The following is a 13,918-nucleotide window of genomic DNA, read 5'->3' on the forward strand; positions in this document are numbered from 1 at the left end:
TCGTGTCCTCCCTCGTGTATCCCTCAGATCCTGTCCTCCCTCGTGTATCCCTCAGATCGTGTCCTCCCTCGTGTTTCCCTCAGATCGTGTCCTCCCTCGTGTATCCCTCAGATCCTGTCCTCCCTCGTGTATCCCTCAGATCATGTCCTCCCTCGTGTATCCCTCAGATCCTGTCCTCCCTCGTGTATTCCTCAGATCCTGTCCTCCCTCGTGTATCCCTCAGATCCTGTCCTCCCTCGTGTTTCCCTCAGATCGTGTTCTCCCTCGTGTATCCCTCCTCAGATCGTGTCCTCCCTCGTGTATCCCTCAGATCGTATCCTCCCTCGTGTATCCCTCAGATCGTGTCCTCCCTCGTGTATCCCTCAGACCGTGTCCTCCCTCGTGTATCCCTCAGATCGTGTTCTCCCTCTTGTATTCCTCAGATCCTGTCCTCCCTCGTGTATCCCTCAGAATCTGTCCTCCCTCATGTATCCCTCAGATCCTGTCCTCGCTCATGTACCCCTCAGATCGTGTCCTCCCTCGTGTATCGCTCAGATCCTATCCTCCCTCATGTATTCCTCAAATCCTGTCCTCCCTCGGATATCCCTCAGATCCTGTCCTCCCTCGTGTATCCCTCAGATCCTGTCCTCCCTCCTGTATCCCTCAGATCCTGTCCTCCCTCCTGTATCCCTCAGATACTGTCCTCCCTCGTGTATCCCTCAGATCCTGTCCTCCCTCGTGTATCCCCCAGATCCTGTCCTCCCTCGTGTATCCCTCAGATCTTGTCCTCCCTCGTGTATCCCTCAGAACCTGTCCTCCCTCGTGTATCCCTCAGATCGTGTCCTCCCTCGTGTATCCCTCAGATCCTGTCCTCCCTCGTGTATCCCTCAGATCGTGTCCTCCCTCGTGTATCCCTCAGACCCTGTCCTCCCTCGTGTATCCCTCAGATCGTGTCCTCCCTCGTGTATCCCTCAGATCGTGTCCTCCCTCGTGTATCTCTCAGATCCTGTCCTCCCTTGTGTATCTCACAGATCCTGTCCTCCCTCGTGTATCCCTCAGATCCTGTCCTCCCTCGTGAATCTCTCAGGTCCTGCCCTCCCTCATGTATCCCTCAGATCGTGTCCTCCCTCGTGTATCCCTCAGATCGTGTCCTTCCTCATGTATTCCTCCTCAGATTTTGTCCTCCCTCGTGTATCCCTCAGATCGTGTCCTCCCTCGTGTATCCCTCAGATCGTGTCCTCCCTCGTGTATCCCTCAGCTCCTGCCCTCCCTCGTGTTTCCCTCAGATCGTGTCCTCCCTCGTTTATCCCTCAGATCGTGCCCTCCCTCGTGTATCCCTCAGATCGTGTCCTCCCTTGTGTATCCCTCAGATCCTGTCCTCCCTCATGTATCCCTCAGATCGTGTCCTCCCTCGTGTATCCCTCAGATCCTATCCTACCTCGTTTATCCATCAGATCGTGTCCTCCCTCGTGTATCCCTCAGCTCCTGTCCTCCATCATGTATCCCTCAGATCCTGTCCTCCCTCATGTATCCCTCAGATCCTGTCCTCCCTCGTGTATCCCTCAGATCCTGTCCTCCCTCATGTATCTCTCAGATCGTGTCCTCCCTCGTGTATCCCTCAGATCCTGTCCTCCCTCGTGTATCCCTCAGATCGTGTCCTCCCTCGTGTTTCCCTCAGATCGTGTCCTCCCTCGTGTATCCCTCAGATCCTGTCCTCCCTCGTGTATCCCTCAGATCATGTCCTCCCTCGTGTATCCCTCAGATCCTGTCCTCCCTCGTGTATTCCTCAGATCCTGTCCTCCCTCGTGTATCCCTCAGATCCTGTCCTCCCTCGTGTTTCCCTCAGATCGTGTTCTCCCTCGTGTATCCCTCCTCAGATCGTGTCCTCCCTCGTGTATCCCTCAGATCGTATCCTCCCTCGTGTATCCCTCAGATCGTGTCCTCCCTCGTGTATCCCTCAGACCGTGTCCTCCCTCGTGTATCCCTCAGATCGTGTTCTCCCTCTTGTATTCCTCAGATCCTGTCCTCCCTCGTGTATCCCTCAGAATCTGTCCTCCCTCATGTATCCCTCAGATCCTGTCCTCGCTCATGTACCCCTCAGATCGTGTCCTCCCTCGTGTATCGCTCAGATCCTATCCTCCCTCATGTATTCCTCAAATCCTGTCCTCCCTCGGATATCCCTCAGATCCTGTCCTCCCTCGTGTATCCCTCAGATCCTGTCCTCCCTCCTGTATCCCTCAGATCCTGTCCTCCCTCCTGTATCCCTCAGATACTGTCCTCCCTCGTGTATCCCTCAGATCCTGTCCTCCCTCGTGTATCCCCCAGATCCTGTCCTCCCTCGTGTATCCCTCAGATCTTGTCCTCCCTCGTGTATCCCTCAGAACCTGTCCTCCCTCGTGTATCCCTCAGATCGTGTCCTCCCTCGTGTATCCCTCAGATCCTGTCCTCCCTCGTGTATCCCTCAGATCGTGTCCTCCCTCGTGTATCCCTCAGACCCTGTCCTCCCTCGTGTATCCCTCAGATCGTGTCCTCCCTCGTGTATCCCTCAGATCGTGTCCTCCCTCGTGTATCTCTCAGATCCTGTCCTCCCTTGTGTATCTCACAGATCCTGTCCTCCCTCGTGTATCCCTCAGATCCTGTCCTCCCTCGTGAATCTCTCAGGTCCTGCCCTCCCTCATGTATCCCTCAGATCGTGTCCTCCCTCGTGTATCCCTCAGATCGTGTCCTTCCTCATGTATTCCTCCTCAGATTTTGTCCTCCCTCGTGTATCCCTCAGATCGTGTCCTCCCTCGTGTATCCCTCAGATCGTGTCCTCCCTCGTGTATCCCTCAGCTCCTGCCCTCCCTCGTGTTTCCCTCAGATCGTGTCCTCCCTCGTTTATCCCTCAGATCGTGCCCTCCCTCGTGTATCCCTCAGATCGTGTCCTCCCTTGTGTATCCCTCAGATCCTGTCCTCCCTCATGTATCCCTCAGATCGTGTCCTCCCTCGTGTATCCCTCAGATCCTATCCTACCTCGTTTATCCATCAGATCGTGTCCTCCCTCGTGTATCCCTCAGCTCCTGTCCTCCATCATGTATCCCTCAGATCCTGTCCTCCCTCATGTATCCCTCAGATCCTGTCCTCCCTCGTGTATCCCTCAGATCCTGTCCTCCCTCATGTATCTCTCAGATCGTGTCCTCCCTCGTGTATCCCTCAGATCCTGTCCTCCCTCGTGTATCCCTCAGATCGTGTCCTCCCTCGTGTTTCCCTCAGATCGTGTCCTCCCTCGTGTATCCCTCAGATCCTGTCCTCCCTCGTGTATCCCTCAGATCATGTCCTCCCTCGTGTATCCCTCAGATCCTGTCCTCCCTCGTGTATTCCTCAGATCCTGTCCTCCCTCGTGTATCCCTCAGATCCTGTCCTCCCTCGTGTTTCCCTCAGATCGTGTTCTCCCTCGTGTATCCCTCCTCAGATCGTGTCCTCCCTCGTGTATCCCTCAGATCGTATCCTCCCTCGTGTATCCCTCAGATCGTGTCCTCCCTCGTGTATCCCTCAGACCGTGTCCTCCCTCGTGTATCCCTCAGATCGTGTTCTCCCTCTTGTATTCCTCAGATCCTGTCCTCCCTCGTGTATCCCTCAGAATCTGTCCTCCCTCATGTATCCCTCAGATCCTGTCCTCGCTCATGTACCCCTCAGATCGTGTCCTCCCTCGTGTATCGCTCAGATCCTATCCTCCCTCATGTATTCCTCAAATCCTGTCCTCCCTCGGATATCCCTCAGATCCTGTCCTCCCTCGTGTATCCCTCAGATCGTGTCCTCCATCTTTTATCCCTCAGATCCTGTCCTCCCTCGTGTATCCCTCAGATCGTGTCCTCCCTCGTGTATCCCTCAGATTGTGTCCTCCCTCGTGTATCCCTCAGATCGTGTCCTCCATCTTTTATCCCTCAGATCCTGTCCTCCTTCGTGTTACCCTCAGATCGTGTCCTCCCTCGTGTATCCCTCAGATCGTGTCCTCCCTCGTGTATCCCTCAGATCCTGTCCTCCCTCGTGTATCCCTCAGATCCTGTCCTCCCTCGTGTATCCCTCAGATCCTGTCCTCCCTCGTGTATCCCTCAGATCCTGTCCTCCCTCGTGTTTCCCTCAGATCCTGTCCTCCCTCGTGTATCCCTCAGATTCTGTCCTCCCTCGTGTATCCCTCAGATCCTCACCTCACTCGTGTATCCCTCAGATCCTGTCCTCCCTCGTGTATCCCTCAGATCCTGTCCTCCCTCGTGTATTCCTAAGATAGTATCCTCCCTCGTGTATCCCTCAGATCGTGTCCTCCCTCATGTATCCCTGAGATCGTGTCCTGCCTCATGTATCCCTCAGATCGTGTCCTCCCTCGTTTATCCCTCAGATCCTGTCCTCCCTCATGTATCGCTCAGATCGTGTCCTCCCTCGTGTATCCCTCAGATCCTGCCCTCCCTCCTGTATCACTCAGTTCGTGTCCTCCCTCGTGTATCCCTCAGATCGTGTCCTCCCTCGTGTATCCCTCAGATCCTGTCCTCCCTCGTGTTTCCCTCAGATCGTGTTCTCCCTCGTGTATCCATCCTCAGATCGTGTCCTCCCTCGTGTATCCCTCAGATCGTGTCCTCCCTCGTGTATCCCTCAGATCCTATCCTCCCTCGTGTTTCCCTCAGATCGTGTTCTCCCTCGTGTATCCCTCAGATCGTGTCCTCCCTCCTGTATCCCTCAGATCCTGTCCTCCCTCCTGTATCACTCAGTTCGTGTCCTCCCTCGTGTATCCCTCAGATCGTGTCCTCCCTCGTGTATCCGTCAGATCCTGTCCTCCCTCATGTTTCCCTCAGATCGTGTTCTCCCTCGTGTATCCCTCCTCAGATCGTGTCCTCCCACGTGTATGCCTCAGATCGAGTCCTCCCTCGTGTATCCCTCAGATCCTGTCCTCCCATTGTGTATCCCTCAGATCGTGTTCTCCCTCGTGTATCCCTCCTCAGATCGTGTCCTCCCTCGTGTATGCCTCAGATCGTGTCCTCCCTTGTGTATCTCTCAGATCCTGTCCCCCCTCGTGTATCCCTCAGATCCTGTCTTCCGTCGTGTATCTCTCAGATTGTGTCCTCCCTCGTTTATCCCTCAGGTCGTGTCCTCTCTCGTGTATCCCTCAGATTCTGTCCTCCCTCGTGTTTCCCTCAGATCGTGTCCTCCCTCGTGTATCCCTCAGATCCTGTCCTCCCTCGTGTTTCCCTCAGATCGTGTCCTCCCTCGTGTATCCCTCAGATTGTGTCCTCCCTCGTGTATCCCTCAGATCGTGTCCTCCCTCGTGTATCCCTCAGATCCTGTCCTCCGTCGTGTATCCCTCAGATCCTGTCCTCCGTCGTGTATCCCTCAGATCGTGTCCTCCCTCGTGTATCCCTCAGATCCTGTCCTCCCTCATGTTTCCCTCAAATCGTGTCCTCCCTCGTGTATCCCTCAGATCCTGTCCTCCGTCGTGTATCCCTCAGATCGTGTCCTCCCTCGTGTATCCCTCAGATCGTGTCCTCCCTCATGTATCCCTCAGATCCTGTCCTCCCTCGTGTATCCCTCAGATCCTGTCCTCCCTCGTGTATCCCTCAGATCCTGTGATCCCTCGTGTATCCCTCAGATCGTGTCCTCCCTCGTGTATCCCTCAGATCGTTTCCTCCCTCGTGTATTCCTCAGATCCTGTCCTCCCTCGTGTATCCCTCAGAGCCTGTCCTCCCTCGTGTATCCCTCAGATCGTGTCCTCCCTCGTGTATCCCTCAGATCGTGTCCTCCCTCGTGTATCCCTCAGATCCTGTCCTCCCTCGTGTATCCCTCAGATCCTGTCCTCCCTCCTGTATCCCTCAGATCCTGTCCTCCCTCGTGTATCCCTCAGATCCTGTCCTCCCTCGTGTATCCCTCAGATCCTGTCCTCCCTCGTGTATCCCTCGGATCCTGTCCTCCCTCGTGTATCGCTCAGATCCTGTCCTCCCTCATGTATCCCTCAGATCCTGTCCTCCCTCGTGTATCCCTCAGATCCTGTCCTCCCTCGTGTATCCCTCAGATCCTGTCCTCCCTCCTGTATCCCTCAGATCCTGTCCTCCCTCGTGTATCCCTCAGATCCTGTCCTCCCTCGTGTATCCCTCAGATCCTGTCCTCCCTCGTGTATCCCTCGGATCCTGTCCTCCCTCGTGTATCGCTCAGATCCTGTCCTCCCTTGTGTATCCCTCAGATCCTGTCCTCCCTCGTTTATCCCTCAGATCGTGTTATCCCTCAGATCCTGTCCTCCCTCATGTATCCCTCAGATCGTGTCCTCCCTCGTGTGTCCCTCAGATCGAGTCCTCCCTCGTGTATCCCTCAGATCGAGTCCTCCCTCGTTTATCCCTCAGATCCTGTCCTCCCTTTTGTATCCGTCAGATCCTGTCCTCCCTCGTGTATCCCTCAGATCCTGTCCTCCGTCGTGTTATCCCTCAGATCCTGTCCTCCCTCGTGTATCCCTCAGATCGTGTCCTCCCTCGTGTATCCCTCAGATCGTGTCCTCCCTCGTGTATCCCTCAGATCCTGTCCTCCCTCGTGTATCCCTCAGATCGTGTCCTCCCTCGTGTATTCCTCAGATCCTGTCCTCCCTCGTGTATCCCTCAGATCCTGTCCTCCCTCGTGTATCCCTCAGATCGAGTCCTCCCTCGTGTATCCCTCAGATCGAGTCCTCCCTCGTTTATCCCTCAGATCCTGTCCTCCCTCATGTATCCCGTCCTCCCTCGTGTATCCCTCAGATCATTTCCTCCCTCGTTTATCCCTCACATCGAGTCCTCCCTCGTTTATCCCTCAGATCCTGTCCTCCCTCATGTATTCCTCAGATCCTGTCCTCCCTCGTGTATCCCTCAGATCGTGTCCTCCCTCGTTTATCCCTCAGGTCGTGTCCTCCCTCGTGTATCCCTCAGATCGTGTCCTCCCTCATGTACCCCCAGATCCTGTCCTCCCTGGTGTATCCCTCAGGTTGTGTCCTCCCTCGTGTATCCCTCAGATCGTGTCCTCCCTCATGTACCCCCAGATCCTGTCCTCCCTCGTGTATCCCTCAGATCCTGTCCTCCCTCGTGTATTCCTCAGATCCTGTCCTCCCTCATGTATCCCTCAGATCGTGTCCTCCCTCGTGAATCCCTCAGATCGTGTCCTCCCTCGTGTATCCCTCAGATCCTGTCCTCCCTCGTGTATCCCTCAAAACGTGTCCTCCCTCGTGTATCCCTCAAAACGTGTCCTCCCTCGTGTATCCCTCAGATCGTGTCCTCCCTCCTGTATCCTTCAGATCGAGTCCTCCCTCGTGTATCCCTCAGATCGAGTCCTCCCTCGTTTATCCTTCAGATCGTGTTATCCCTCAGATCCTGTCCTCCCTCATGTACCCCTCAGATCGTGTCCTCCCTCGTGTATCCCTCAGGTCCTGTCCTCCCTCGTGTATCCCTCAGATCGAGACCTCCCTCGTGTATCCCTCAGATGGAGTCCTCCCTCGTTTATCCCTCAGATCATTTCCTCCCTCGTTTATCCCTCAGATCGAGTCCTCCCTCGTGTACCCCTCAGATCCTGTCCTCCCTCATGTATCCCTCAGAGCCTGTCCTCCCTCGTGTATCCCTCAGATCGTGTCCTCCCTCGTGTATCCCTCAGATCGTGTCCTCCCTCGTGTATCCCTCAGATCGTGTCCTCCCTCGTGTATCCCTCAGATCGTGTCCTCCCTCGTGTATCCCTCAGATCCTGTCCTCCCATCATGTATCCCTCAGATCCTGTCCTCCCTCATGTATCCCTCAGATCGTGTCCTCCCTCGTGTATCCCTCAGATCCGGTCCTCCCTCCTGTATCACTCAGTTTGTGTCCTCCCTCGTGTATCCCTCAGATCCTGTCCTCCCTCGTTTATCCCTCAGATCGTGTCCTCCCTCGTGTATCCCTCAGATCCCGTCCTCCCTCGTGTATCCCTCAGATCGTGTCCTCCCTCGTGTATCCCTCAGATCCCGTCCTCCCTCGTGTTTCCCTCAGATCGTGTCCTCCCTCATGTATCCCTCGGATCCTGTCCTCGCTCATGTATCCCTCAGATCCTGTCCTCCCTCGTGTATCCCTCAGATCGTGTCCTCTCTCGTGTATCCCTCAGATCGTGTCCTCCCTCGTGTATCCCTCAGATCGAGTCCTCCCTCGTGTATCCCTCAGATCGTGTCCTCCCTCGTGTATCCCTCTGATCCTGTCCTCCCTCGTGTATCCCTCAGATCGAGTCCTCCCTCGTGTATCCCTCAGACCGAGTCCTCCCTCGTTTATCCTTCAAATCCTGTCCTCCCTCATGTATCCCTCAGATCCTGTCCTCCCTCGTGTATCCCTCAGATCGAGACCTCCCTCGTGTATCCCTCAGATCGAGTCCTCCCTCGTTTATCCCTCAGATCCTGTCCTCCCTCGTGTATCCCTCAGATACGCCCTCCCTCGTGTATCCCTCAGATCCTGGCCTCCCTCGTGTACCCCTCAGATCCTGTCCCCCTCGTGTATCCCTCAGACCATGTCCCCTTCGTGTATCCCTCAGATCCTGTCCTCCCTCGTGTATCCCTCAAATCGTGTCCCCCTCGTGTATCCCTCAGATCGTGTCCCCCTCGTGTATCCCTCAGATCGTGTCCCCCTCGTGTATCCCTCAGATCGTGTCCCCCTCGTGTATCCCTCAGATTGTGTCCCCCTCGTGTATCCCTCAGATCGTGTCCCCCTTGTGTATCCCTCAGATCGTGTCCCCCTCGTGTCCACCCTCCTGTACCGAAACCAGCACAATCTGGGGAACCTTGCAATTTTGACCTGGGTGGCGTGGCTGGATTTGTGTGTGGAGCCTGATCCGGGCGAATTAAATCTTAAACCAGCGTAACCAGCGTAAAAGGTCACGAATGACATTTTGGGCATAACTCACATTTAACATTTCCTAATCGTTTGCGCTGTTTCAGCCGATTTTTCCCACGTTACACTGATAAACTCTGCTCCCAGCTGTATAATCGATAGCTACACACCAGTGCATGTGTATCAGCTGGAACACAAGTAGGTCGTATACGGGACATCTTTCTCCTAACAATCAGTCTGGCTCCTTGGTGAGACTGGAATGATCCTTGTTCAGATAGTAACAATATTCCTTCTCTCCCCAATCCCGATCAATGGAGCTTGTCTCTCTCTCCCATGGAGACTCATTTTGTCTCTGGAACCGAAGTCTGGGTGTCAGTGTCGATGGTAATTTAATCCTTGACTTCCCAATCCTTTCACTCCCCATACAACTGCCTGTGGTGCTGAGCTCTGTTTCAGTGTCATGTTTGCCCAGTTTGGTTCCTCATTAACCCCCCACAGCTTGTTGACCTGTTGCCGAGTCCCCACGAATGGTGTTCTGGGGACTGATGTTCGACTGCATGTCAGAGGGACACCTGACGACTGCTGTCATTTTGCTCTCCACTGCTTGGAACCCAAGTCATACTTTGTATGAAATGTACTCCCTGGATCCCCTCACGGGCACAGGTGCTCTCTGTACCGATAGAGTGAGGATACATGAGTAATTTGAGACGTGACACGGTAAGTGTAGAATATTTGGGAGGGACAGGTAACTTTGGACCAATGCGGCCTGCAATACCTTGCGCAGCGCGAGCCGGGGCCCAGCTGGGCCCCCGGGGATCGGGAGTGCCAGCAGAAGAGACCGGCACTCAAGGCTCTTGGAGCGAAGCCGGCACTCCGCAGGGGGTTGCGGGTCAGGAGGCCGGGGATGGGAGCGCAGGCAGGTGCTGGCAGCCGGCCAGCAACAAAATTGGCCGCACCACACCTCGCATTTAAAGTGTGCCTCCCCGGCTGCATGTAGGCTCCCCGACCCCGTCGGACATAGCGTCTGGCGGTAAGTCAGGGGGCGCTCCCAAAGATCGTGGCCAGGGCGCTGCAAACGGCAATGACATCATCGGCGGCGCCGCCGCTAACCTCCCGCTGAATTTCGCGGGAGGTGTGACCGGCGCCTGGGTGCTAGTAATCGAATTTTTACCCCATGCTTCCCAAAGCTCTCCACCACTGGGGTTTTCCTCGCCTCATGTCTGGGTTTGTTGTAGACTAATCACACAGAAATCACAGAAATTGATAGAGACTGATCGCTGTGATTACTCAACAACTCCATTATCATTGTATCATGTGACGACCAGAATGGTTGAAAGCAAACTAGATGGAGCGTGGTCTTTTTTCATTGAGCAATTCCTATGTTCACTCCTGCATGCCTCATGCCAAGAACTGCTGACCTCTACTGCACCTGTAGGGGGAGCTGACAACCAAGGCAAGAAGGTTCTACATAAGAATTAGAGTCCATGAGTGGAAGCTGAGAGAGGAGCCAGAATCCCAGGAGCGGCAGTGAGAGGGTTTTAGTCCTGCAGCGTGGCCTGCTGCACCAGGAGATGGGAGTGTAGTGGTTATGCTATTGGACTAGTGCTCCAGAGGCCTGGACTAATAATCCAGTAGAACTGCAAGTTCAAATCCTCCCATGGCAGTTGGGAATTTCAATTCCGGAAAGAAATCTGGAAATAATAAAGCTGGTATCAATAAAAGTGATCGTGAAGCTGTCGGATTATTGTAAAAACCCACCTGGTTCACTAATGTCGTTTAGGGAAAGAAACCTGCCGTCCTTACCGTGTCTGGCCTATATGTGACTCCAGTCTCACACCAACGTGGTTGACTCTTAACGGGCACTGGGTTTAGTCAGACACCACCTTGTCAGGGCAAGCAGGGATGGACAATAAATGCCGGCCTTGCCAGCGACTCCCACATCCTGAGAATGATTTTTTTTTAACTGATGGTGCTGGGAGAACAGAATGGCTTTGAACTGTTTCTCCAGTGTCGCTGGTATGGGGAGAGGGACGGACCACTCCACAGCATCAGACTGGCCTTGCTTTAGATATAGCTGTCTGCCAAAGACAAAAGGGCAGTTTGACCTCTCCCAGAAAAAGTGGCCCCTTTCAGTTCATTATTCCATTCAAAATGCAAACTCCCTACAAGCCTTCCTTCAGTAGTTTCCATTTATCCAGCAATTGGATGGCTTGCCTGCTTCATTCTATTGTCACTCACAGACACTCTCCATTCATTCCTGTGTGCAAATCAAAAGTAAATTCTTTACACTTCCTAGCACAGTGCTTTCTCAGACTTACCTCTTTCTCCCTGTTGTCCTGCCCCACTCTAGGCCAGAAGGAAAACCCTGCAGGAAATGATCCACCTGTACCAGTTCTATAACACCTGTAACGACTTCAACTCCTGGATGAACGACAAGGAGAATGGTTTCAAAACCTTTGAGCCCAAGTCGGACAATGTGGAGGTCATGCAGAGGAAATACGAGGTTTGTTGCCCTGTAATGAACACCCAATCTACGCTTCTCTCTCTGACCACCCCCCCAGCCCACCATCTCACACTGTGATTCAGTGGGTAACACTCTTGCCTCTGAATCAGAAGGTTGTGGGTTCAAGTCCCACTCCAGAGACTTGAGCACAAAAATCCAGACTGACACTCCAGTGCAGTGCTGAGCGAGTGCAGCCCTGTCGGATGTGCCGCCTTTCGGATGAGACATTAAACCGAGGCTCCGTCTGCTCTCTCAGGTGGATGTAAAAGATCCTATGGCACTATTTTGAAGAAGAGCAGGGGAGTTATCCCTGGTGTCCTGGTCAATATTTATTCCTAAATCAACATCACTAAAACAGATTATCTGGTCATTATCACATTGCTGTTTGTGGGAGCTTGCTGTGTGCAAATTGGCTGCCGCGTTTCCTACCTTACAACATTGACTACACTTCGAAAGTACTTAATTGACTGTAAAGCACTTTGGGATGTCCTGAGATTGTGAAAGGCGCGATATAAATGCAAGTCTTCTTTATGCGTCTCCATACCCAATCTGTGCTGTCACTCTTGGTTATCACCACACCTCACACCGTGGCCTAGAAATTGAGTTTTGGCGCAGCCAGGGCTTTAGCGCCGGAAGTTAGTGCCGGAGCTAAGTCGCGCTGGTCGGGCCCAAAATTCAATAGTTCTGCGCCCAAACGGCTGCCGGCGCTGCTGAGAGCTGTTTGCGCCTGAAAACTGGCGCTACGCGCTGAATATCGGCGCTATTCCGGCGCTGCGGCACCCGCTGCGGTGCGGCAGGTTCGGGAAGTGCAGGCCTCCTCCTTCCCTTAAGGAGGAGCTGCCTGCACCCGGCCGCGGCCCGCGAAAATCTTTTTAAAAATGAGCCCGGCACCTCGGACAAGTGCCGGGCTTGCTTCTGTTCCGGGGGGGGGGGGGGGGGGGAAGTCCGGGGAGGGAGCTGCGGCCAGGCGGCCGGCGGGAAAGCGGCTGGCCGCCGCGGGGCCTTTAATGCGCCGGCGCAAAGTCATGTAAGACTCTGTTGCCAGAGTCTTAGTTGCGGCTGCCACGGGCGAGGCGGCCGCAACTGAATTTCGGCGCTGGGGCCCGTCGGCATGGCAACCGGGACGCTGCGCACACCGATGACGTCATCGGTGCCGGCGCAGCGCTACCGGTCTACCGCGGCGGAAGGGCCCCAGGCAATTTCGGCGCCGGCGCCAATTGCAGCGCTAGGCCCTCTAGCGCCGCAAAATCGGCGCTAAGGGCACTGAATTTCTAGGCCACGGGCCTCCATTCAATATTGTTTCATGAGACTGGATGGTTGCTGCCAAACCATCACCACTGACTGAGGTGGTTTTATATTTCAGAACTTCTTGACTGAGCTTGCTGCTGGGAAAGGCCGACTGGACGAGATTAACCAATTGGTGGATGAGTTTATCACAAACGGACACAGCAAGCAGCGGGAAATCAGAGCAAAGCAGTGGGAAATTCATAAAAGGTAAATCCTAGCTCGGTGTGTACCTCAATCTATCTCCAAGTGGTGTTGTTGGGGCGTGAGAGTGTGAGTGTCAGTTCACTCCGCACAGAGCAGGAATCGAGTCTGTGTGGTTTAGCATCGGATGGTTTACTATTTGTAATGTTCATGAGTTCTCACTTGAAGCCTGGAGAGGCTGAGGCTGCTGATGCTGACCCTCAAGATACAACAACGGAAGGTGGATCATCTAGAAATATCCAAGAAACAAAGTACCATAAGGATAGGTACATCATGAGATGGCACAAGTGAAGCAAGACTTTAGGACTGATGACCAGAACTTGCGAAGAATGATCAACACATAATGCGATTCAAAGTAAGGCACATTATAGAATCATAGAATGATACAGCACTGAAGGAGGCTACTCGGTATTGTACCTGTTCTTCCCCTTTGAAAGAGCCCTCGAAATAGAATTACCTATCCATCAATTAGAAACCTTGAGTATTGTAATATCTGGAATAGGCTCAGGGTCGGACAGTGTGAAGCCCTTAATGTAATATCTGGAATAGGCTCAGGGTCGGACAGTGTGAAGCCCTTAGTGTAATATCTGGAATAGACTCAGGGTCGGACAGTGTGAAGCCCTTAGTGTAATACCTGGAATAGGCTCAGGGTCGGACAGTGTGAAGCCCTTAATGTAATATCTGGAATAGGCTCAGGGTCGGACAGTGTGAAGCCCTTAGTGTAATATCTGGAATAGGCTCAGGGTCGGACAGTGTGAAGCCCTTAGTGTAATATCTGGAACAGACTCCGGGTCGGACAGTGTGAAGTCCTTAGTGCAATATCTGGAATAGGCACCGGGTCGGACAGTGTGAAGCCCTTAGTGTAATATCTGGAATAGGCTCCGGGTCGGACAGTGTGAAGCCCTTAGTGTAATATCTGGAATATGCTCCGGGTCGGACAGTGTGAAGCCATTAATGTTATATCTGGAATAGGCTCAGGGTCGGACAGTGTGAAGCCTTTAGTGTAATATCTGGAATAGGCTCAGGGTCGGACAGTGTGAAGCCCTTAGTGTAATATCTGGAATAGACTCCGGGTCTGACAGTGTGAAGCCCTTAGTGTAACATCTGGAATAGGCTCCGGGTCGGACAG

The 13,918-nt window shown here is 53.9% G+C and overlaps 1 protein-coding gene across 1 annotated transcript in view; it reads left to right on the forward strand.

The window, feature by feature from the left end:
- The window catches only part of sptbn5 (spectrin, beta, non-erythrocytic 5), a 781,023-nt gene that overhangs the window by 134,105 nt on the left and 633,000 nt on the right, over window positions 1–13,918 (forward strand). The window contains 2 exon segments of the mRNA XM_086003837.1: window positions 11,149–11,301; window positions 12,665–12,795. Coding sequence (XP_085859963.1) covers window positions 11,149–11,301; window positions 12,665–12,795 — 284 coding nt within the window.

This window comes from Somniosus microcephalus, chromosome 12 (assembly GCF_052327205.1).
Source record: "Somniosus microcephalus isolate GS21.2 chromosome 12, FLI_Smic_1.0, whole genome shotgun sequence".
Lineage (NCBI taxonomy): Eukaryota > Metazoa > Chordata > Chondrichthyes > Squaliformes > Somniosidae > Somniosus > Somniosus microcephalus.